General features: G+C 43.2%; 2 protein-coding genes across 8 annotated transcripts in view; one reads left to right on the top strand and one right to left on the bottom strand.

Moving 5' to 3' along the window:
* Positions 1-291: 291 nt before the first annotated feature.
* On the top strand, positions 292-11,364 carry PRELID3A (PRELI domain containing 3A). 3 transcript variants are annotated; one of them, XR_015806644.1, is made up of 7 exons: positions 292-477; positions 2,830-2,998; positions 3,314-3,403; positions 4,157-4,227; positions 4,322-4,424; positions 5,985-6,097; positions 9,669-9,802. XR_015806644.1 is itself a non-coding variant. In XM_088172935.1 (7 exons), exons 1-6 carry the CDS (start codon positions 446-448, stop codon positions 6,036-6,038), a joined length of 519 nt encoding a protein of 172 aa, XP_088029061.1. In that variant the 5' UTR covers positions 292-445; the 3' UTR covers positions 6,039-6,073; positions 9,669-11,364. The 3 variants fall into 3 exon arrangements, 2 of the variants coding, with proteins under 2 accessions (XP_088029061.1, XP_014726343.1); XM_088172935.1 differs by having other exon boundaries at positions 5,985-6,073; positions 9,669-11,364; XM_014870857.2 differs by lacking the exon at positions 5,985-6,097 and having other exon boundaries at positions 9,669-11,364.
* A 3,323-nt stretch (positions 11,365-14,687) lies between these two features.
* Positions 14,688-22,303, bottom strand: part of SPIRE1 (spire type actin nucleation factor 1) — a 126,745-nt gene continuing 119,129 nt past the window's right edge. For all 5 annotated transcript variants that reach the window (XM_088172921.1, XM_088172901.1, XM_088172916.1 and 2 more), the window contains 3 exons: positions 22,164-22,191; positions 21,945-22,075; positions 14,688-21,101 (listed from right to left, as the gene is read on the bottom strand). In XM_088172921.1, coding sequence (XP_088029047.1) covers positions 20,849-21,101; positions 21,945-22,075; positions 22,164-22,191 — 412 coding nt within the window. In that variant the 3' untranslated portion in view covers positions 14,688-20,848. The remainder of the gene's footprint in view (positions 21,102-21,944; positions 22,076-22,163; positions 22,192-22,303) is intronic.

Raw genomic sequence — 22,303 nt, 5'->3', positions numbered from 1 at the left:
GGTGTTTGGGCATTGGAACAGACTCCCGATAAAATGGTCACAGCACCACGCCTGACAGAGTTCGAGAAGTGTTTGGATAACGCTGCCGGGCACACGGTGTGATTCCTGAGGCTGTCCTGTGCATGGCTACAAACTGGACGTCGATGATCCCTGCGAATCGCTTCCAACCCGGCGCCCCGTGTGACACTGGACCACGCCGGCGCGCGCTCCTGCGCATGTGCACTGCGTCACCTCTTCCACGGGCGCGGGAGGGGCGGGGCGGTGACGCAGGTGCGTGACGCGCGCGCTGGCCTGGGCACGCCCCCGCGCCCCGCCTGGCGGCAGCTCGCGCTCGCCGGGCCGGCGCGAGGCTGTCAGTCAGTCGGGCACCGCCGCCGCGTGCTCTGCTTCCCACCCTCCTTCTCGCCATTCCCGCCGCGCTCTGAGGGATACACCGCGAGTGGCCATGAAGATCTGGAGCTCGGAGCACGTCTTCGGGTGAGGGGGCCGGGGGGGAGGGCCGGAGGGCGCGGCGAGACCCCGGCGCTTCGCCGGGCAGGGCCGTGCGGGGTGAGCCGGGTCCCGCCGGGGTGACGGCGCAAACGGGAATGCTGCGGGCGCGGCCGGAGAAGGAGGAGGAGGGAGACCGGGAACGGGCTTCGGCTGTGCCGGTCCTGCATCGCCTCGAGCTCCTTCCTGCGTGGCCGGACACTCCGCCTGGGCTTCTCCTAAGCTCGGGAATAGCATTCCAACAGGATGGAGTGGTAGAGCTGGCCCGACAGCGTGATGGCTTGATAAGGGGCTGGGTGTTCAGGAAAAATAGCTTTCATGCTATAAATAAAAATGAATCCCAAGCTACTGATGTAGCCGACGATATATTCCAAGAGGTGTGGACAGAGTGTCTGTGTCCCTTAGCTTAGCCTCAGGCGCTGCCGCTGAGGTGCTCAGCAGCCAGCTCTCTGTGTAAGTGTTCTTTCCATCAGTGCTTTTCTGCATAGAATGTGGTTCCGGCCATCCGGTTCCCCCTTCGCCTAATGAGGAGCCAGTAGGGAAAAGTATCAGGCGGTGTGTAACACAAGCTGTCCCGGGGAGCTGGCGTGGAGGGCTCGGCGCTGCCGGTGCAGCTCTGGAAATGCCACTACCGATGATTCATTCCTCTGCTACAGGTGTTCCGAAAGTCTTGGAGCCCGAAGAGCACCGGGGGTGATAGTTCTTAAAATATTTACAAAATATCCCAGATGTGTTGCTCTAAATTTCTTTAGTTATCTCAACACAACTGAATTCCTTGCGCTGATGCAGGTACTCGGAGCTCCACTTCAGCATTGGTCTGGTGTAAGTGAACTGTGGTTTCTAGCAGGAAATATCAGGCAGAGGCTGCTCGAGCATGACACCACTCCCGAGTCTGAGATGAGTATCTACCACCTAGGGAATGCAAAAGCTGTTTTTATTTGACATTTTCTCATCAAGTTCTGTATTAGAACACCCCCATCTTATGGCGTAATGTGTGTGGGTGTAGGTAGTTAATTTGAATGGTTAATAAAATGTTGTTGTGCCTTATCAGATGTCTGACTCAATCCCTTAGGGACATTTAACAGAATTTTGTCATTTTCAGTCTCTGTATCTTCTGTTGATGGAGGTGTAGAATCACCAAAGATGGAACTAGAGCAATCCTCCAGCTCTCCTTCTGCTGCAGGAATTGAGGGCTCTTATTTCTCTTGCTTGCACCAGTAAAGCTTTCTGACACTTTCCTTGTTAGAAAAATTGCTTATTTTTCCAACTTTCTGTTCGTTCATGTAGTGCTTCTATACAAGTCTATTTTAAGATTAAAATAAAATCCATTTAGGGCCCTGAGTGCAACTCTTAAGTACAAGTTGGCACCCCTAAGCTTTCTTAAGTTAGATACCAATTGTTGAATTTTTAAACATAACTTTAAAGGCTTTAAGGCTATCATATCCAGACAGTCAGTTATTCTGAATATAGAAATAATTAGGGACAGAATTTACCTGTTGGATCAAGTCCATGATTTCTGTAGCCTACTTTTGTTTCAGAAGGAAATATCTGAAGTACCTCAAGGGCTGTGTGGACCGTCCGGCCTTGAGTAGCAGGACTGCTCCAATCCGAGGAATTTGAGGTTATCAAAAGTCATTTCATAAAAACAGTTTTGAGAAGAGTATCCATAAGTGGAGTTCATGCTCAGACACTGCTGGAAGCAGTAGTGTAGGTACAGACATCAGGCTGTGACCTGATGAGGTTTCTAAAAATCTGTTTCTTTATTTTGAACTTCCCAATCATCCTGTTTTAGTAGAATTTAATTTCACTTTGTGCTTTTTTTTTTCTTTTTTTTTTTTTTGCTATAGGAAGGAGCAGAAGCTAGTGATGTCCTCTTTAGTTTATTCAGTATGCTTAGAATTATAGAAAAACTGATGGTGGAGTGGATTCCTGGAGGTCATGTAGTCTAGCCCTCTTTTCAAAGCAGGGCAAGCTTAAGTGTTAGGTCAGCTTGCTTTTCTGGTGGACTTCTGGAATGAGCTGAGATTTCCACCGTCTCTGTGGGCACTACTTGGAATGTCACTTGTAGCAGTGAATGACTGTTGCCCCTTGCCTTCATTTTTCTTACTCTTGCGTTAATAATTCCTTGCTTCAGTCTGGAGAGAAGATTCCTTCTGTTTTTGTGTCAGTACTCTCTTATTGCCTTTCCAAGGATAACTGCATTCCAAAGGGACTTCAGGGAGCTATGAAGCTGTGCAGACTGTACCATATTGCACGACCTATATCTTCATTTAGTATCATCTGAATACTTGCAATTCAATACAAAATACCTATAAATACTCTCACCTCTTCCTTTAACAGGCATCCCTGGGATACCGTGATCAAAGCTGCTATGAGAAAGTACCCCAACCCCATGAATCCGTGTGTGGTAGGAGTAGATGTCCTCGACAGGAGCCTGGATAACCAGGGGAGGCTGCACAGTCACCGTCTTCTCAGCACGGAGTGGGGATTGCCCAGTATTGTCAAAGCGGTACAGTTTTGCAGCCTTCGTTCTTTATTAAGGATTTGATCCCTTTTATGTCATCCTCTGAATTGGAGTTGACTTCCAAGTAAAAATCTGAAATTTGTGTATGTCTGTAAATGCCTTCCAGACTGGTCTGTGCCATGCTCTATGGCTGATACAATCTAGATAATGAAGTCTTAGCACTGATCACAATCCTCTGGTATCCATGAATTATTTTGTATTTGTTTGGAGTCACTGAGATCTTGGCATTTATGTGTTTTAAGATGCAGTTTGTTTTTGTTTGTTGGATTTTGGTACTTAACATTTCTTTCCCCCCTTCAGATACTAGGAACAAGTAGAACTCTGACTTACATAGAGGAACATTCTGTGGTAGATCCAGTAGAAAAGAAGATGGAGCTTTGCTCAACTAATGTGAGTAGTGGCTTAATAAGTTTCTGATAATTAGTTCTGGAAGTTGGATGTTTTGCTCGTAACATTTAGATTAGAAATGTATCTGTGTCTTTCATTAGAGCCAACAATTTACATGTCTTAATCAGTGTCTTAGATGACTCTTTTTCTCTTTTTCTTCTTCTCATAATTTAAATACTTCATCATCAAACATTTGTGATTATATTTTTAATGTAAGATTATTTCCTGGAATGCATATATAATAGTTTGACTTTTAGATGAATGAGTTCTGTCATTTCCAACAAAAGTTCTAATGTGAAATGCCTTTTTTCATAGAACGTGAATGAAGTATTGTGCTGTATTTTGGTATCCTAGTAACGCATAGCTCTCAAATTTAACGTGGGGTTGTCTGTAGGAGAGCCTTGTCTCTGTACAAGAGACCCTGTCCTTCCTGAGTGTTAATTTTCTGTCTAGTCTAGGTAGTGCTGTGGGGGTCTGGAAGAACCTCTCTTATTCACTGGTCATAAATCAGACTTGACATTCAGAGAAAGCTGTTGGTGCTCTGTCCTGTGAATGGGAACTTTGATATAATTAGATCAAGGATAGGAGAAGATGCATCACCCTTTATAGGTCTTTTTATTGACTGTGTTCTGGGTTTTATATTCTGTGTACAGTATATTGACATTAAATTGAGTGCTCTGCTATTGAGTAGTGCTGCTGATAACAGAAAAATGAAAGGTAGGAAGTGAGGATTTCAGCTCTGTTTTTGTTCTTAAGATTACGCTCACAAACTTGGTGTCTGTTGACGAGAGATTGGTTTACACACCTCATCCAGAAAACCCAGAAAAGTAAGTAGCAATATTTGTGTGTGTCTTTGTGTCTAGGAGACAATTTGTTAGTCTACTTCAGCTTAGGTGTTAACCTTTCTTTATTCCCTTATAGGACTGTGCTAACTCAAGAAGCAATTATTACCGTTAAAGGCATTAGCTTGAGCAGTTATCTGGAAAGCTTGATGGCAAACACAATATCTTCTAATGCCAGAAAGGTACATCTTTGTTCTGTTTTCTCCCTCTCCCCCCCGACCCAATCGTTCTTTCTTTTGAAATAGTAATTGTCAATGGTGTGTGTTGAATGTTGTGTTTAATTTCCCTCGATTTTGTGCACGGGGTTTCAATAGATTTTTTAATGGAACCTCAGCAACCTATTTCTAGGAGTTAGTGCTAGTAGAGAATGGAACTTCACTTTCAGTCTTTATAATGTGGATTTATCAGTTAATGCCAGCTTATTTTCTATGCTGCTTTTGTCAGTTGTTCCAGTTCATATCCATTATTGATCTGTCTCCTTGCCTTTGGCAGAAAGTAATGTAGTGTAAGCAGAAGCATGTTCTTTGAGGAGGTGAGACTGTGCTAGCTCACCTGGGTAACACTGCACTGACTGCTCTGTCCTGTCCTGCTTGCTTTTTCTATTTGGCCTGCAGCCATGGAGCTGCTCTTCAGCACAGGCAGAGCTACAGGCATGCTTATTCTTGGGCGTTTTGTCCTACAGTTCTTTGGGGAAGAAATGGAATTGCTAGAGAAGCATAGGCCTTGCTGCCTAAGGAGTTTGAGATTGTGTTCTGCATTGCTGGAAAGATTCAGCCCAGAGGGAATCTGGCCCAGGTAACTCCTGCTGTGCCAGAGATCCTGTGCTTTGGCCACGCCTTCATCCTTCTGAGGGATACTCCTTGACCAAGCCAATGTAAGCCAACTTGGTAGGACCAACTAGATCAGAGAGGAGAAAGCTTCCTTTTCTACCCTTCTGTGTGCTTCTCCTAAGGTGAGAGGAAAACATGTTAAAATTAGGGGATGGAGAAGAAGTGGTGGGTCGTTTCCAGACACTGAAGAGTACCTTTACCTAACTGGGTGCTCTCTGTTTTTTGAAATGGAAGGTATTTCAGTTAAATTACAGTATCCAGTTTCTATTTAAAAGTCTCTGTTGAGCGTATATTCTTGAAAGAGGGGAACAAACCCTGGCTCACAACCAAATTTCAGTCTCACCCAGAGGTAGCAAAGCATTGTTTAGTTGGCTGGTGTGCCAGATCAAGTTAGGCACACTTGAAAATGCTGGCAAAATTCCTCTTGAGGCATCAGTTACATTTGCATGTCTCTTTTGAAATAAGAGAAACTATAAATATTTATTGGTACCTGTTGAGGTGTTGCCTGTGAGAAAGCCCAATTTCTTGTAAAGATTGTTCTGCTCTGCCATTTTCAAGCTTACAAGTCTCTTGCAAATTAGAAAGATCTCTTGTCCTGTGTATTTCACTGAAAAGTCTCCACAGATTTTGAACTTGTCAGGAATTTGTAATTGCTGTTACCAACCCTATCTTTGCTAACCAGTACCTACTGTGCTATTACTAGCTCTTCTTGCATTCTGTGCTGTGCCTCTGTGCTCTAAACACCCCTCTTAAACTTTATGACAGTTACTGAAAAATGTTTTGTTGTTCTGAAGAAATAGGAATTATTGAGACTTTGCTCTGAGGTAGCAGTGGCAGGTGATGCTTTACTATTTTTAATGACGATGAAAAAATCATTTGCTGTTTGTTGTAAATCTTTTTGTGTTACTCTAGGGGTGGGATGCTATTGAGTGGATAATTCAAAATTCTGAAAGCGCTCTAAGCTAGCAGTTCTCCACACCTGCAGTTTGTACTAACTAGTGGTAATGCCAGCATTCTTCTTCTTGGTACAGCATTTCAGCTTTCTAGCAAATCTGTGCATGGATTGTTGTCACGTGGATTTCATAAATTACCCTGCATGTCTGTTTTACACCTTGCATACAGGAATGGCAGACCTGTTCATTGCTCTGCAGTTGTAGAGGGTGAGCATAGCCCCAGTCCAGGCTGGATCCGTGAGCCCGTGCTTGTGCCACTGGCAGCCAACGTGCTGCAACCATGTCTTATGCCACACGGTCTTGCTTAAGGCTTGTAGACTGCAGACGGCTAGGGGTGTGAAGGAGTCCCTCCACCGAGTGTGTGATCTGGGCCTAGTTTTTGTGATTTCGGTATGTAAAGCTGGTACTGAAAGAAATTAATAAATTGGCTAGTGAGTGGAATTAGTTTGATAAAAAATGAAACAGAACTCTCTTGTTAGGATATAAAATTCATTTCTTGAAACAGGTTGCCTAACAGGGGTAATGTTTTGCGTAGAGGAATTGTATTTGCTTTTCTTCTGCCGGAGGATTAGTGTTGCCCTTCTGAGGAAATCTGTGCAGAGCTTGAAATTATCAGGATGCCAGACTGTTCCTGCTTTTCTTTGGTCTTGTAGTTATATTCATTTTGATAGTGACATATCCCTGCAGTCATATGACCATGAACAAATCTGAGTTCAGGGTTGAGAGAACTTGAGTGTATTTGCCTCTGTGACACCTCTGTGCAGATTGTTTTCCTTCCACCAGTCAGCGTAGCCTGTCCCTGTCATTCCTGTATTGGCTTCTGCTTCAACCAATAAGATTTCTTAAAAAGAAAGAAATCCATTTTGCTGCTTCTCCTAGTTAAGAAAGTTGGGCTTTTTACACTGCTTACTTTGAGATCTGTGTATGTCATGAGTGTTTGGTTTTGTTCTCATTCCACTAAGCTTTTATGGCTGTTTTTCTGGAAAACATCAACTACAAAGGCTCAGCACTTATCAGTCACTTAAGCCCTACCAACAAATCTTCATATGCAGCGCTTGTTTTGCCAGCCACGTCATGCTGCTGACACCTGCAATAATGAATAACAACATGCATGCCTGGGGATGAGTGTGCTTGCTTAATGACTGACTGCAAAACTTGTACAGTATGAGAATTTATAGACAGTCCTCTGTCAGATTTTTTCTGATAATTGGGTAGTTTTGTGGCACTTGGAGGTTTTGTATCTGATTGAGATTTCTAACTTAATTTCCTGTGCAGAATGTTTCTGAAGTCTTCCTTGCCAAAATCATGAGTTTATTCTTAGCTGCAAAATATGGCATATAGTATATGCAAGTCTAAGGAGATATGCACAGACCTATGTATTCTCAAAAACTGGAGGAAGGGTATTTGGTGCTCCAGTTGAAGGTCATGGAATTTTTTTCTTAATTTATCTCATCAACAAAGATACCAAGTAAAACACAATGATGTGATTGTTTCAAGTCAGGGCCTGAAAAGAATCTCAGTGTTTTTCTTCTGAGTGTTTTCTATGGCAAGGGTGTTGGACCTTCTGACAAGTCTTCTTTGAGCAATATAACAAATATAACATCCAAGCTGTTGCAGTTTCAGTTCTGTGTGCCTGTGTCACCTCAGAGAGGATATTTAAACTTGACTTTTAACTGAAAGATGATTCCTCCTCCCTGCCCCCCACTTTTTCCTTACTGGGCACTCATCTCAGTTAATTTACGGCTGGTTACAACTTGTTCCTGTGCAGTAGCTTGCCCATGTCTGGGTGCTTTTATTTGTGCTTTGCTGGTGTTCCCAGGTCTTGCACAACCTGTGGAGAAGGTGGAAGTGACTCCCTGCTGAAGAGCAGTCACTTTGGTGCTCAAATGGAAGGAACTCGGAGGTTAAATCATCCCTTCTAAGGTCTTTTATCAGCAATGTGTACTTAAAGTGGACAATTTCAATCATGCTTTCTTGAATATTATTAGTAGCTTTTAAAGGGTTCTCTTGAACTAATTAACTTAAACATCCTAGTTCTTAAGGTAATTTGGGGTGGAGCTGCATCTCCCTTTCCGAGCCTAAACCAAGAATTGAACACTTTATTATGATACCTTTATTATGATTATGACTTTTCTCAGTTTTAGGACTGCCTGCCAGTGCAGAAGTAGCAATTAGTGTTTATTTTTTGAGTCCCTGGAATATGGAAAACCTAAAGAGAAACCAAGTCAGCCCTTCACTGACCTTAGTGGGAGTCTTGAGATAACTGTGCTCCTATTCACAGTAAAACTTTATTTCTTTTAATAGGTTATACTTTGCACTCTGGATCTGGGCTTTTCATATTATTCCAGACTAATGTTTCTAGCCTGGCAAAAAAATCCTTGGAAGAGTGTGTGAGCTTTCTTCTGACATTCTTTTTTCCTTAAATTTTCAAAGCTGCTTATGCGGATTCTTGTTCATGCTTAGTAGTCTGTAAAGGACAACAGCAGGTTTTGGACACTGATGTTTCTGAGCACTTTATCACCTTTAATGAATACAGAAAAATTAGCATGTCACAGTTTGGAACAAAGCTCTGTGTGCAGAGGAGGTCCTTTCTGTCAATGTCTACAGAAGGCTTGAACACTGACAGTGGCTCTCCTGAACATTTTTTACTTTTTTGGGCTCAGATCTTTATCTCCAGAATTCTAAACTTGGCCAGAGCCATGTGGCTCCCACTTACTGCTTTCCACTGCTTGTATTTCTTATTCTTAGTAGAGTAATAAAGGTGAATGTCTCTTGACTTCTCTCTAAGTGAAAAAAGGCCAGGCGTTCTCCTGGTCTGATCCCATTTGCTTGACAAAAGCTTCTATTCTGAGCTTGCAGAGTTCTAAAATCTTGACTTTTGTTTAGTTAAACTCGTCTTTATTTTCTTTACTTCATTGTGCTGCTGGCATCTTGTTTTCATTGGGGTGCAGCTGCTACAGTCTTCTTCAGGTAAAACGTTTTTGCCAGGCTCATTGTCCTGGGTTCTCCAGCTCTTACTGAAACACTGGCTGTCACTTCTGAGCTTGAGACATTCCCATACCTTGATATAAAATGTGCAACTCCAGTCTCTCAATTAGTCTCATTTATCTGCTGAAAAGTGGCTGTGTATAAATGTAGAATTCAGTGTGAGTCCAGTTCTGAACTCTTGATAGATACCAGATCACTTAGCTGCTACTTTAAAGAGTACTTGGAAGACTTTCTTTGTCCTGGATCTTCTCAGAAACTCTCTATATAGCTTGGCTGATGAAACGGAGAACAGCACCTGGATTTTGCCATAAATCTGCTGATACTCTTTGGGTGGTGGGAACAGCGAACAGCAAAACCAGCAATTCTCTTAGGTGAGGAAACTTGACTGCTGAATTAGGCCTTTTGCCTCCGTGTGCTACTGGGGGCTCACACCAGCATTGCAGTTGCTTCTGGCTTAGGGGTGAAGCAAATGCCTTTGCAGTGAAATTTCCATAAGAAGATGCTAAGAAATTGTCAATATGATCTGATATCAAATTATGCAAGGCATGATACTGATTTTAAAACAAGTTTCATGTCTGACAGAGGAAGACCTATAGAAACATGAGCAGTGATGATGTGTCTGTAATGATCCTAAATTCTGGTGTTTTTCTGGCAGGGTCGGGATGCCCTGGAGTGGGTGATCAGCAAACTAAACACAGAACTAGAAGAGCTGAAGTCCACGCGTGAGGGGATCAAACCAGCCATGGCAGCAGCGTCCACAGAAAAATAAAGCCAAATATTTGGGTTCACCAAATAAAACCAAGTAACTGACAGAAAAGTTTTATTCTGCAGACTGCTCTGTAGAGCTCCCTCCCAAGGCTGATCTGCAGAGGTTTTGTCCATTTATAAGAACACCAGATCAGCGGAAAAGTAACCTCATCCATCATCTCCACAGCAGCTCTTGTTGCTACTGAAGATTGAACTGACCTCCTGCAGATGCTCTTTTCATTTGAACAATTTATGCTTAACACTGGAAACAAAGCATTTAGCACATTTAAAACAGCCTAAACGTGCCTTTTAAAACAAAGGTAGAGGGCATGTTATATTTACACCATCTCAAACTGAAAAGCTTGGAAAAGAAGCATGTGTGGGATTAAGAGTTTTCCATGTGAACTTTTGTTCTGTGAAGGGCTGATAGGTCCTGGAGCACTGAATTTTTTTTTTTGTCTGGTTTGTAATCTGATAATGTCTTATGGCCAGTTAAAGGGAACTACATGAGTCAGAACATGATACTGTAGAATTTGATATTTATCTAGAGGATCATCTTGAAAGGCTTCATCTTGTGTGGAACTAACTCTTCTTAGGTTATTTAAATGTGCTGCCTGAACATGACACACAGATACCTTACCTCTTAGATGTTTGTATCCAAACAAAGATAAAGTTTATATTGATGTTAATAGCCTAAAATAGTTTTTCTGGTTGGGAGAAGGGTGTAATTTATTTTCTTATTTATTAATTTGTCCTAGTTCCTCCCCTCCCTATGAGGGCAGGGGTAGTAATTACTGGAAGGTGCTGGAAGATACTTATTTATCTCTAAGAAGAGTATTTGTAGGCTACTGGAATGAAGAGACCGTGCTGTTCCACTGGTCCTTGCTCTTCACATCACGTCTTAATGGAGGGAGAAATTGATGCAATAACCAGAAGAGTTGAAATGAGAAATGACCAGAAAATTTTAAATCCAAAAGATAAGATTTCATCAAGAGAAACTTTTCGTTCCCTGAATGGAGAAAACAAGAGTACAAGAACCACAAATGAACTCTCCTTTCTAAATGCTTTCTGTTAACCAATGACTACCAGTGTAACTGAACCTTTTCAACACTTTTCCACGTGGGTACGAAATGGTTTTAAAATGCTTTGAATTGCTTCTCATTATCTGAAAAAATATTTCCATTTACTGCAGAAACTTTCCTATTAAATATGCATAAATATATATTGGTAATGACTCTAGCCTTGTCTGATGTTTACTGTATTGTCATGTTTGATCCAGATGGAGTATATGTTTCTCAGACAGAAACCTCTGTTAGGGAATTTTAACTTATTTTTTGGTGTGCACACAAAGTTAAATAAATGTTGCAAGGATGTTTACTTGTTCAACTGGCAAGCATGTGCTCAGGAAGCTGTTAAAGAGCATGAGTAACTTCTAAAAAAAACAGGAGAGTAAAATGTTGGTCACTGTTTTGATCTGATGATTTTAAAGTGTTTGTAGCTTAAGGGAATTTTCAGCACTCATATTCTGTTTAGTTTGAGAGTAAACTTTAATTTGGGTGTAACTAAGTTACATAATCCTAATTAATAAACGTTAAAAAAATATATCTATTAGTTGAAGGCAATTAAATGAATAGCAAATATTTGCATTGCTCTTTTTATGTGGACCTAATGCCCTTCCTGTTTTGGAACAGAAACTTAGAGCTTAAAGCAGCCCAGGTCTGGAAGATAAGATGGATGGCTTTGGTGCAGATCAGTTGTTGTCCTCTTCAGGAGTTATGCCACTTCCTGGGTGAGGAACACAGAAGATGTTGTAGCTCCTGGTGTTGTTCTGCTAGGCAGGGGAGTGCAGCTATGGCAGAGCTCTGCACAAAAAGGGAAAACTTGGTGGTGTGTGTACATTTGGAAACCTGTGCTGCAGCATTTCCATACATGCATGCTTGAGGGGATGAAAACAGGACTGTCAGCAGGGGTAGGAAAGCCTTTGGAGAGGTTCATGTATTGCGTTGATTTGGGAGAAGAGTTGTCAAAAGCTGCTTCTTGCATCAGAAATGAAATATTTACTTCGTGTTGTCTTATGTCTGGCTGACCTGCGCACTGCCAGCACTGGTTTCCCACAAAAATCACGAGGACTCGAGCCCAGCTCCTCTGCTGCACCCACAGGTCTTGTTCACTTCTTGCAGGAACTAATCGCTGTCTGCTTCTGTTGCAGCATCTCCTTCCTGTTTCCTTCCTCGCTGGTTTTAGGCTGCTTTCACTCCACCATTTCCTGCCACTTAGGAACTATGTGTCTAAATGCCTGATTTTCCAATCTGTCTGCTGCTCCACTTGCCAGCACTTTCCGTACCTGTGTTTAGTCCTTTCCCGCTTTTCTCTAGGCTAAAGGAGAGCGGGGAAGCTTTGGGTAGGAAAAAGACTGATTTCTTCTGGAGGCCCATTCTGTCACTCAGCTCCCTCTCATCTTAGGGGTAGGTGCCAGTTGTGCATCCATGGGATTACTGATCTTCCTGTGGCTGCTCATTTTGCCAAAGGACCTTGCAGAGGGTCACACTGAACCAGGTATGCTCCAGTGCTTAGGAGATGAAGTGGTTCTTCATTTCCCATAAGCTTTCCTGGGCAGTTTTTACCCTACTCTCTGCCCTTATTGTTGGCATATGGGGCTTCCATCCTTCTTTTCCCTTGGCCATGTGACTGGTCAGGTCTATGAGATCTGGTGAGATCTCTAGTTGTCTGTGCTGTGCATAACACTATTTTTCAAGCATTCCAATTCGCATTCCTGTTCTTAGACTGTTATGGATTAAGTTCACCCTTGAGGCAAGAAAACTCCTGACTTTGGAATTATTTACGTTGCTCCTTAGAGAAATTCCTGCATCTTTTCTTTCTTTACTGGAAATGGCTAAAAAATATTACTGAAGTTGGTTTTATGTCACATGGATTGACTGAGGTGTCTCACAGACATAAAGTTTCATGTGAGGGAAAGTGTTACGCTGCTTGTGGGAGCAGCAGAGTGCAGCTTTTTGGATTGGAGCAGAAGGAGAAAAATGATACGTAGGAGGAAAAAAATTGTAAAGTAGAAATGGAGTAAAGTCAGTGCTAATTTACGTGGAATGATCTTGAAGTGCTGGGGGCCAAGCAGAAGAAAGCTCTGCTTGTAACCGTGTTGATTAATAGGTAGCAAGTGTCATCTTGAATAAGAATTCTGCACTTTGAGAGTTGAAAGTGGAACTGAAGTTGAGTTTTGTGAGTTGTGAGAGGGAGGTTGTTTGCAGCAGTTGTTCAAGCTGCAGTTTGGTATTTCTCAGCTGCTGGGTTGCAATTCAAAGGAAGTGGAGTGGGGGGTGTAAGGTAAGGAGGTGGTTGAATTTTAAGAATTTGGTGCCAGCACATCAGGTCTCCCACTGGGAAGAAGTGTGGCTGCTCTCCCCATCCCTACAGCTGTGCCACACAGGCCTGCTGTGGAAGGAAGAAGCTGGGAAGAGCTGGTTCCTGACTGCAGGGGAAGCAGCGAGAGAAGACAGCAGCAGTGGTTCCCAGAGCATGGGAAATTGGGCATGTTAGTTCTTGGCCCTGATGGATTTTAGGACGTTGAAGATCCCAGACCCGAAGCAGATTGGCTTCTGGTTGATGTCTAGTTTTTGTGCTGGTGCAGGCTCATGATAGCAACAAAAGGTATTAATTTAAAACAGTGTAGTCAAATGGTCTGGTGTGTAATAATTTGGGTTTGTTTAGACTATCCTTTCTTTTTCTTAATTTGGCCTTGTGCCAGTGTGTGACTTCAATGCTCCCTCATGCTTTTTATTTCTTTTTGTCCATCGGCTCAGCAGGCAGGAAGGATTGCATTTGTTTGGATAACAGGCAATCCTAGTGAAAGCTCCCATATTCTCGAAAGTTTTGCCTAAAGTAAGCAAAGGCATTGAACTGCAGCAGGTGGTGTCAGGAACTGCTGCAGAGCACAGACTGGGCACTGATGTACTGACTGTAATAACCTAGCACTGAGCAGATGACCAGCCATATTCCTTGATGAGACACTTTTCATTCAAATCTTCAGGTGGAGCAGGTGGGGAGGCAGCACCATTCCTACTGTTGCACCTCCCTAGACTGAGAGCTGTGAAGGCCAGGGCTGTAAAGTGTCTATGTATCCTGTGGTGCTATCCTAAATAAATAAATAAATAAATATGCCATGTGCAGTTTAAAATAACACTTCTGGGTGTGACTGTGATAATATCTGATGTGCTGTTGGTTTTCTGAAAAAGCTGCAGAAGAATAATTTTCATTAGTCTGTGCTGGGTAGGAAGCAGGATCCAGTGCCAGTCTCCCTGGAGCTTGCTGTAAGCCACACACTGCTCAAGAGCTCTGCAAGGGTCCTCTGGGCCTGGACTAGTAAGTCCATTTGGGACTGGCAGCTGCTTCATTTTGCATTAGGACAGGAAACACTCATCTAAAATCACTAGCTTTGGCTTGTAAATAAGACCTTATTTATCTAATAAACTATCGTCTTACCCCACCAACACTACTTGTCATCTGTCAGAATCATGCAAGGTTATGGGCTAAGCCTTTTAATCGCAGCTCCAGGGAGCAGGTCACGCTTTCACTATGGATTTGTTCTGTGAGAAGGCATTTCTGTGAAACACAAGTCCTGTCCTTTTAATTTTTCCACAAGTGATATGACTGAGGTATGATTCTCATTTTACTGGAAGGCACCTGCAAGTGAAATGATCAGTAAGGTCTCCTAATGTGGTGCCCTGCTGGTACAATACCTTCTCTTTTACTTTGCTATAATTTTGTTTCTGACCTTGCTAAGATCTGCAGCAGCTAAGGTTCAGGGCTCTGCCTGCCCAACTATTGTGGAACATGGCCTTGCCAGCTGTATTCTGTAAGAAATGGTGCCCATGGTCTTCACAGTTCCCTCAAGAAAGCGAGAGCAATGCAGTAATTTTAAAGAGCTTTTTATTAGTAATGCATAAACAAGAAATTGCATTTCAGTACCACATAACATGGAAACAAGCAGAAGACAATGCTGTTGCCTTTCGCTGTTAGAGCTGATGCCCCTGGTGTCCCTGAAGATGCGCAGATGGTGCATGCACAGTGACAGCACAGAAGCAGGGGAAGCCCAAAGGGGAAGGGTTTGTGCTTTAGGTTTGTTCATGTCCAAAAAGTGCATCTCCTGTTTGGGACTTTTTTTTTCTTTATTAAAGAATGGGGTTAGGGAGATGGAACCAGCTTTAACAGAAATAGAGCTCAAAATTCCTTCTTGTTATCTTCATTTTGCTGTTGATTCACAGGTAGTGTAACCACCAGCACTTCAATAGGAATATGCCCACCTTAAATGTCTCAGCTGGAGCTGGGCCTTGGGCTCTGTCTCTCCTGAAAGCTGGGCCATGAGAGTGCTGCCTCTCTATAGAGCTGTACCAGCTGAACTGGTGCTTACTTCCACCAAACTTTGGAAGCCCACATCTTGCACAACTTACATCAACTCACGCCCATGTCCTTTAATTCTAGCTTTAGCAGATTTCTGAACTCAGATTTCTGAAATCCAGTTTAAAAATCCCACACTGCACTGTCTGGCCCAGGGCCTGTCCTGCAAAAGCCAAAAGCATTGCTGGCTCCCATTTCTAAGCACTGGTGTCACTGGTTACAGAAATACAGAGAGGACCTGAAACTTAGTGGAAACACCTTCAGCTGCATTGGAGGGACCAAGAATATGTTTTTTCATACTGAGTGCTCTCATGGGTTGGTTTTTTAAAAAATCAGATGTATCAATAATCTAACAGGTTTTTTCCAGTTGAGTTTACAGTAGCAGCCTGGCACCTTGAAAGATGATCGGCTTACAAATGTATTTTTTAATTAGCTATAGTAAGGCCTATTCTGAGGGGTCTGTTCCAAAGCACTTCCTCTAGAAATGTTCTACAGAACCCATCTCACTGACCTTTGCAGACAGCAGCAGCTCCCATTACCTCAGGACACAGAGCCTGGGCTACCTCACATCTGACACTCAGTCCAGCCAGGCACTGCCACCGCAAAATAGCCTGACCAGGGAAGAAACTGGAACATTACTGAATTGATTTATTGCCAATAAACAAATTAAGCTACTACTGCATAAAATTTGATACCTGTTTAGCTCCATCTCCTGATTATACCCCACGACATTTGTTGAGTGCAGACCTTCCATAGAAAAATTCATTCCCAAGTCTTTGCTTGTCAAAGTATTGTGAAGTTTCACCTCCCTGGAATTTGTTTCACCTGGAAGTAGGACTAATTGTTTTCAAGTACTGAAAGCAGATGGAAACTTGCACTGCAGGATCCTTTCAGCTCTGAGCACTCAGCTCTTCAGCAGCAGCTCCCAAAATTATTTAAACAGTTTGTAAGCACTTTGAAGTGTCTTTTTGCAGCTGGGGACCCTGGGACATGGAGCACCCTCACAGCTTGTGCCAGGGCAGCTGAGCAACATGGGCAGCTCTGGGATTTTTCAATATCAAGGTGAGGGAACAGGGAAGGCCCCAGGCTGCCTCTGCTCTGGGCTGCTGGAATTCACAGGTGCCACTCAGCATGGGGGTTCTGTGGCTTTGTGTATCACATCAGGCTGAGCTAATGTCTCTCTGTCATGGTTCTCCTACAAGGAAGTTTTGGGGAGTAGTAATTTCAGATACCAAAAAAATCTGAAACATAGTAGTAAAAATCAGACAGAAACAATGAAATAAGCTTCTATAGATGGAATTGGTATTCATAAACATTCTCAGACTGGCCTTAAGATACAAATATACAAAAGAAGAAATAAACCAGAGCAGCTCCAAGTTATCAATATGGCAACAGTACAATATTTTCTGGTAACATGAACATAATCCATGTGCTGTAGCACCAGAGCGTAGAGTTGCAGCACCTTTCTCTCATGCCTGTGTGCTGTCACTGTTTCACAGATGAGACTGAGCCATAAGACAGACATTCCTAAAAGTTGTGCAGAGCTGCTGGATGAAGTAAAGCAGGAAGGTAGCAATCAGGAGTTTAAAGTTGTAGGTTCTAAATAAGTTTTAACCTATAGAGCATGCAGCCAATAATGAACCAGGGAAGCTGATGCTGAACTTGACTGGGGGAAAAGGGATGCTCAGGAGAGAAGAGAGAACAATGTAAGAGTTATGATAATAAAGTTCTCTCCACTTCTGGTTTAAAAACTAAACCAAATCCATCAAAAACCTCTCTGAAAGACTGTCAGCATTTCTCTCCCAATGATGAGGAGGGGATGGAGATTTCCCAAAGCCTGTATTACATGCAGGACAAACGTGCTGCCTCAGGTACAGCCTGCCAGTGTTGGAAGAAGCAGCACACTGGTAACAGAGGGAATTGGCTGCAGATGATGACGAGGAGCTAATCACATCACTGGGGTTACACAAGCAGTTTTTATTGCTATTCTAAGGGTACTTCGACATATTTTCATCCCTTCATGCAGCCCAGCCAGTGTTCAGCTGTTATGCAATCATTTTCGTTAACAATTCTTTGCCAAAAGAAACATCTGACTGATCTTACAAAACTATAAAAGCATGAAAAAGAGAGAGACAGAACCTTTAAATCAGCTTCCCCATGAATAATTAACACAGACAAAGGTTATAATGGAAAGGCATTTTATTTTTACCAGGTAACACCCCTCCCTGTATAAAGGAAGTAATGGAGAAAGGAAAAAAGAACCCCAACAACCCCTCAGAACACTACTGTCACCATGAACACTTGAAAGATCAGGTCTGAGAGCTGCAGCAAGAGCCTGCTCCCATCTTCCATCACCTCCACGAGGCAGAGCTGGTTTTGCATTCCCCACAACAGGTTCACATACAAAACAAGACTGATGCTGCCAGAGGCATTTTTAGCTCCTTGGGTCTCCTATAATATATTTTAACAGACCTTGGGCATACTAATAAAGCTAAAAAAAACAGAAGAAAATAATTTTAAAATTCATGGAACGGAGTTCACTGTGCTAGTGCCGTGTTCTTTTCAGCAGTAATTCACTCTAAGATGTGCAAACAGTATTAGGGGGCTGAAAGCGTTAACTCTAATAAAAGATAACAGCCAACACACATATAAATAAGACTCATTTCCTTTTTAAAACATCATGGGAAAGTCAATTCCCATTGCATGATTGATGGAGACTTCCTAATATTAATAAATATATTACAGATATTTACAAGCTTCTGATTTCCCCCTCTGACACTGATGTGAAGTTCAGCCTGTAACTAGGACATGCTGGGCAGCACCACGGGATGCTGGGCCAATGGCTGCAGTGGATTTGGGATGCTGGTGAAGGCAGGGAGGATATGGAAAGCTAAAAATAGCCCACTCTGCAGAGCCAGGCAACCAGCGAGCTGAGCTCCTTCAGGCTGTGACGAACCAACCCGCTGCTTCTCCTCTTGCAGAATGAAATGCCAGGATAATGCAGAGCAACTGCGCCAGGCAAGAAGGGATGGAGCGAAGGGGAGAGGCAGCCCTCCACACTGTGTCTTCTGGAGCCTGCCACAGCACGTGTTAGCAGCTTGGAGGGCTTTTTCCAGGGAAAAAGGGAGGTTATCCAGGCCCTGGCCCATGGCAGCTCTGTGTGAGTGACAGGGAGCCATCTGTACAACTAATGCATTGTTTGTCGGTGTTTGTGCCCTGCCCAGCACAGCAGAGCCTGCCCTGAGCCAAGGACTTGTGGGAATTCTGGGAAAGCCGGATCACAAGGCTCTGCCACCGCCCCAGAGCCACCCCTGGACACTGCCAGAGTGGAGCAGGGCACAGCCATGAAAGACTTGTTTCCCTTTGCATGCCCACGAGTTGCTGAGTCCTTCATCCTGCCTGCCCTACCACATCCCAAGTTCCCCTCCAAGAGGAAAACAAATGCTCTGGATGCTCTGCACCTCGGTGGCTTGAGGCACCAGGGAAGCAGGCTGTGAGCAGACGACTGCGTGGCTGTGACATAGCGGGGGCATCTCCATGAAAAAATCGTGACAACAACAACAACAGGGCAGATGCAGAGGGAGATTTCCTGCATTTGTTTCCGTCTGGTTTCCCTGGTGCACTGTGCAGCAAACACACGGCCTGGTTTTGGCACAGAAACAAGAAAAAGTGCTGATATGACTGAGATCAGGTGACCCTTCCAGCAACAGCAGAACCTTTCCCACCAGCCAGCCTGTGCTGCTCCCCTGCAATCCTACATCCCTGTCTCATGCCAGTGCTCCAGGTGCTTTAACATGCAAGACACTTTTCCAGAGGGCTGTGACACCTGACCTTAAATGGGACAGCAAGGAGGGAGAGTTAGCACTGAGCCCTACTTTTCCTATTTGCATTGGTTCAAAAAATAGAAACTATTTCAATAAGCCCTACATATGTGAAAATTCTCATTTTCCAAGGGGGCTTTTAACAAAACACAAGGATGGCTGACTCCCTGGGAAGGTTTACAGAAACTTTTGCATGTGCTTTTCAAATTGGCTTAAAAGAGATGATATGGATGGCTGCCCCAAAGGCTGCCAAATGGGAGCCAAGCAGCCCTGGTGCCTCCCAGCCTGGGCACTGTGCCTTGCCAGGGCCAGAGGGGCAGTCTGTCTCTTGGGCTTTTTGGACAGAGGAAACTGTTTTGATCAATACACCCTTAAAAGTATGTTATGGAAGTCCAGTCCCAGCTACTTTGGAGCAGTTCTGAGGTATCTCTCATTAACTCGAAGTATAGAAATGTTAATAAATAGATCTGAAACTTTTCTGCTATGTCATTCTATAATACACTACTATATAGATATTAAATATGCCTCAGGGTATTAAAAAATTTATGAAAAAGTTACAGTAGTTGATTTTCAAGTATGAATAACTTGGCTATGTTAGCTTGTTTTTAAATACCAAAAAGTTCTGGCCCCAAATTATTGACTAAACTCTGGTTATGACTGAATTAAAAAAAAAAAAAGTATTTTCAATATTAAAAAAAGTGCAAAAAAGCATGAGATGTCAGTTAACATTGTAAAATTGTTGGAACTTTTAAACAATTAGTCTAGCACTCCCTTGTGAGTGAATTAAAAAGGGGGAAAGAATGAAAAAAAGATTAAAGAAAAAAAGAGATCGCTCCCAATCTGAGAGACCACTGTCCCAAATTTCAGCAGAACACGAATTTTTACAGCCAAGTTATAAACCCCAGAAAAAATGGGGTTCCTAGTGGATATGCTGTCAGACAGAACTATAGCAGTATCTGTGTGCTCCATTATAATACAAATGTACACCTTACTCACTGCTTTCTCTGAGTAACCATGAGAACAATTTTACAGGTATTCAGTTAAAATTAGAAGCCTCCCTTATTTCCCGTCCTCCCTATAAACTGTACAACTTTGTCTACTACTAAAATTCACTGCTCCTAGTAGTCATTATCATACATTCAAGATAGAAAGTAAACTACTAAAACCTGCTCAGGAGTCACTCAGAAGGACACTAAGGCTTAAGAAGTACAGCAGCTCAGGGTATGACCGGCCACACGGGCAGAGAGCTTTGTCACCTGCTTTGCCCCAGGACACTGACATTGCAGAGCCCTGTGCTGCACCCTGATCTCAGAGCAACCAAGATGGTTCAAAGGAAGATGGATTTGACGGGAGCTGCTCACGCTGGGTGCCTGGTGTGCAACACAGCCCTTGGCTGCCTCAACAAGGGCGTGAGCATTCCGAGGGCGGGAATGCAGCAGGACCTACTGTTTGCTACTGTGCTAACACTGACACCGTGCTAGATCTGGTTCTCCATCAGACACCTCTCTCAGCTCATCTCCTGAAAAATGATTTGAAGCATGGTTAAAAAAAGATTGAAAGCAAGAAAAGGCTTTCTCATTTCGACGTACAGGTACAAAAGAGGCAACAATTTCAAACTATTGATTTTCTCCCAGCGTGAGCAGCTGACTCGTCGTGTATCACCCTGCACAGATCCAAACTCAGATCCAAACACAGCGCTCTGTGTCTCCAGGAATTGCTGCAGTAGGAAATCCTGTGACGGAATGCAAACCCAAGCCAGTCAAGTGGAACGAAGCAATGGTGCCAATCCGTGCCAGTGGCCTCACGCGTGGATGGTGACCTCATGGAGACGGAAGCAAAGCAGAAGGCACACGGCTCAGATCTCATTGATCGTCCTTTCCGAGGGGCAGTACTCCGAGCTTCCTGGAGATGACATGTAGAAGGACTGCGTTTTCCTTTTTAACCTGGCTCGCTTGTTGGCCAGAGACAGGCTGCGCCGGCTCGAGTTGATGATTTCTGAGATGAACTTCTTGCAGTCCACGCAAACCTCCATTGTGCTCCAGTCCTCCATTAATTCTTTGGGAAACTCTTCGTGTGACTTATCCACAGACTTGGACTTTGAGGTCAACCTGAAAGGCAAAAGAGCAGGATCTGTCACGTTATTTGTCAGCTTGGCTGTAGGCCCCAGTAAAAATCACATCAGAAAGGTTTGGATTTAAACTTTCCTTCCTCCTGTTCCAAATAACACCAAACACTGGAGAGGACAGCTTTTGCCTGGATTAGCAAGACTGCAGGTTCACTGACTGAGGGCGTGTGTAACATTTACATCCTGAAAAAACAACCTTACTAATAATTAAAAATAGCTGGTGTCTTTGGCTAATCTACACAGCATCATAGCAATGGTGATCTATGCAGAGGGTTTATACAGCAGATTCCCTCAAAAAGGAGCATTTCTTTTCTGTTTAATTTCTTGGATTAGCTTTGACAACCATCTGTGTGTAACAGATAAAAAACAGCTAACTTGGTAATATTAAAGTGAAAAAATTATGAAAATTGGAGTAAGAAAAAATTAGGTGAAAAGAAGATAAATCTGTGCACTAGACATCATTGAATTCTCATTCAGTGGGTAATTTCACCCTGCAAGATTTATCTCCGGAGAGTCCATTCACACCAGAAAAAGATACATTAAGGATATTTTATCAGAAGTCCTACAGAAATACAGTTGTCCCAAATTCTCATTATTTTTCAGCTGTAATGTGAAAAAGGTTTAAGACACTGTTAGATTGCTATTTCTGTAAATCAAAGCAATGACTAGAAGAGACCTGGCTTTTCAGGCTGCAGAAAAGTTACTACAGGCATTAGAAACAAGGCCAACTACAAACCAGGTGAGCAGCACCTTCATGATTGATAACCCAGCATGAAACATTTGGGGAGCATTTGCCCAACACAAGTGAGGCCAGGTTGTCTCTCACCTGCTCCGCAGAGAATGGTGGTGACTGGTAGAGGGTTTCTCTGGCCTCATGAAGCTTTCTCCCCTTTGCAAGGTTGAGGGTCCCAGGGAGAAGATGGGGAGGGTGGAGTATGGCTTCGATGGCAGCCGCATCTGTTGGGAACAGCACAAGGCACGTGCAGCATCATTACGAAGATCACAGCTTTTTAGAAAGGCTCGAAACATAAGTTTCCTTACTTACTTTTTTGCAACACTGCGAGCATACAGGCCTGTGTATAAAAGCAAGAGCATGAATCAATCCATTGGAAAAAATTATGTTTGAATCAAGAATAAGGAATTTCAGGAGTTAGAAACCCACCCCCCTCCATCCTCTCTTTACAC

Source organism: Sturnus vulgaris, chromosome 1 (assembly GCF_052056855.1).
Source record: "Sturnus vulgaris isolate bStuVul1 chromosome 1, bStuVul1.hap1, whole genome shotgun sequence".
Classification (NCBI taxonomy): Eukaryota; Metazoa; Chordata; class Aves; order Passeriformes; family Sturnidae; genus Sturnus; species Sturnus vulgaris.
Note: the sequence above shows the minus strand (reverse complement) of the source record. Positions and strands in the feature narration are given on the sequence as shown.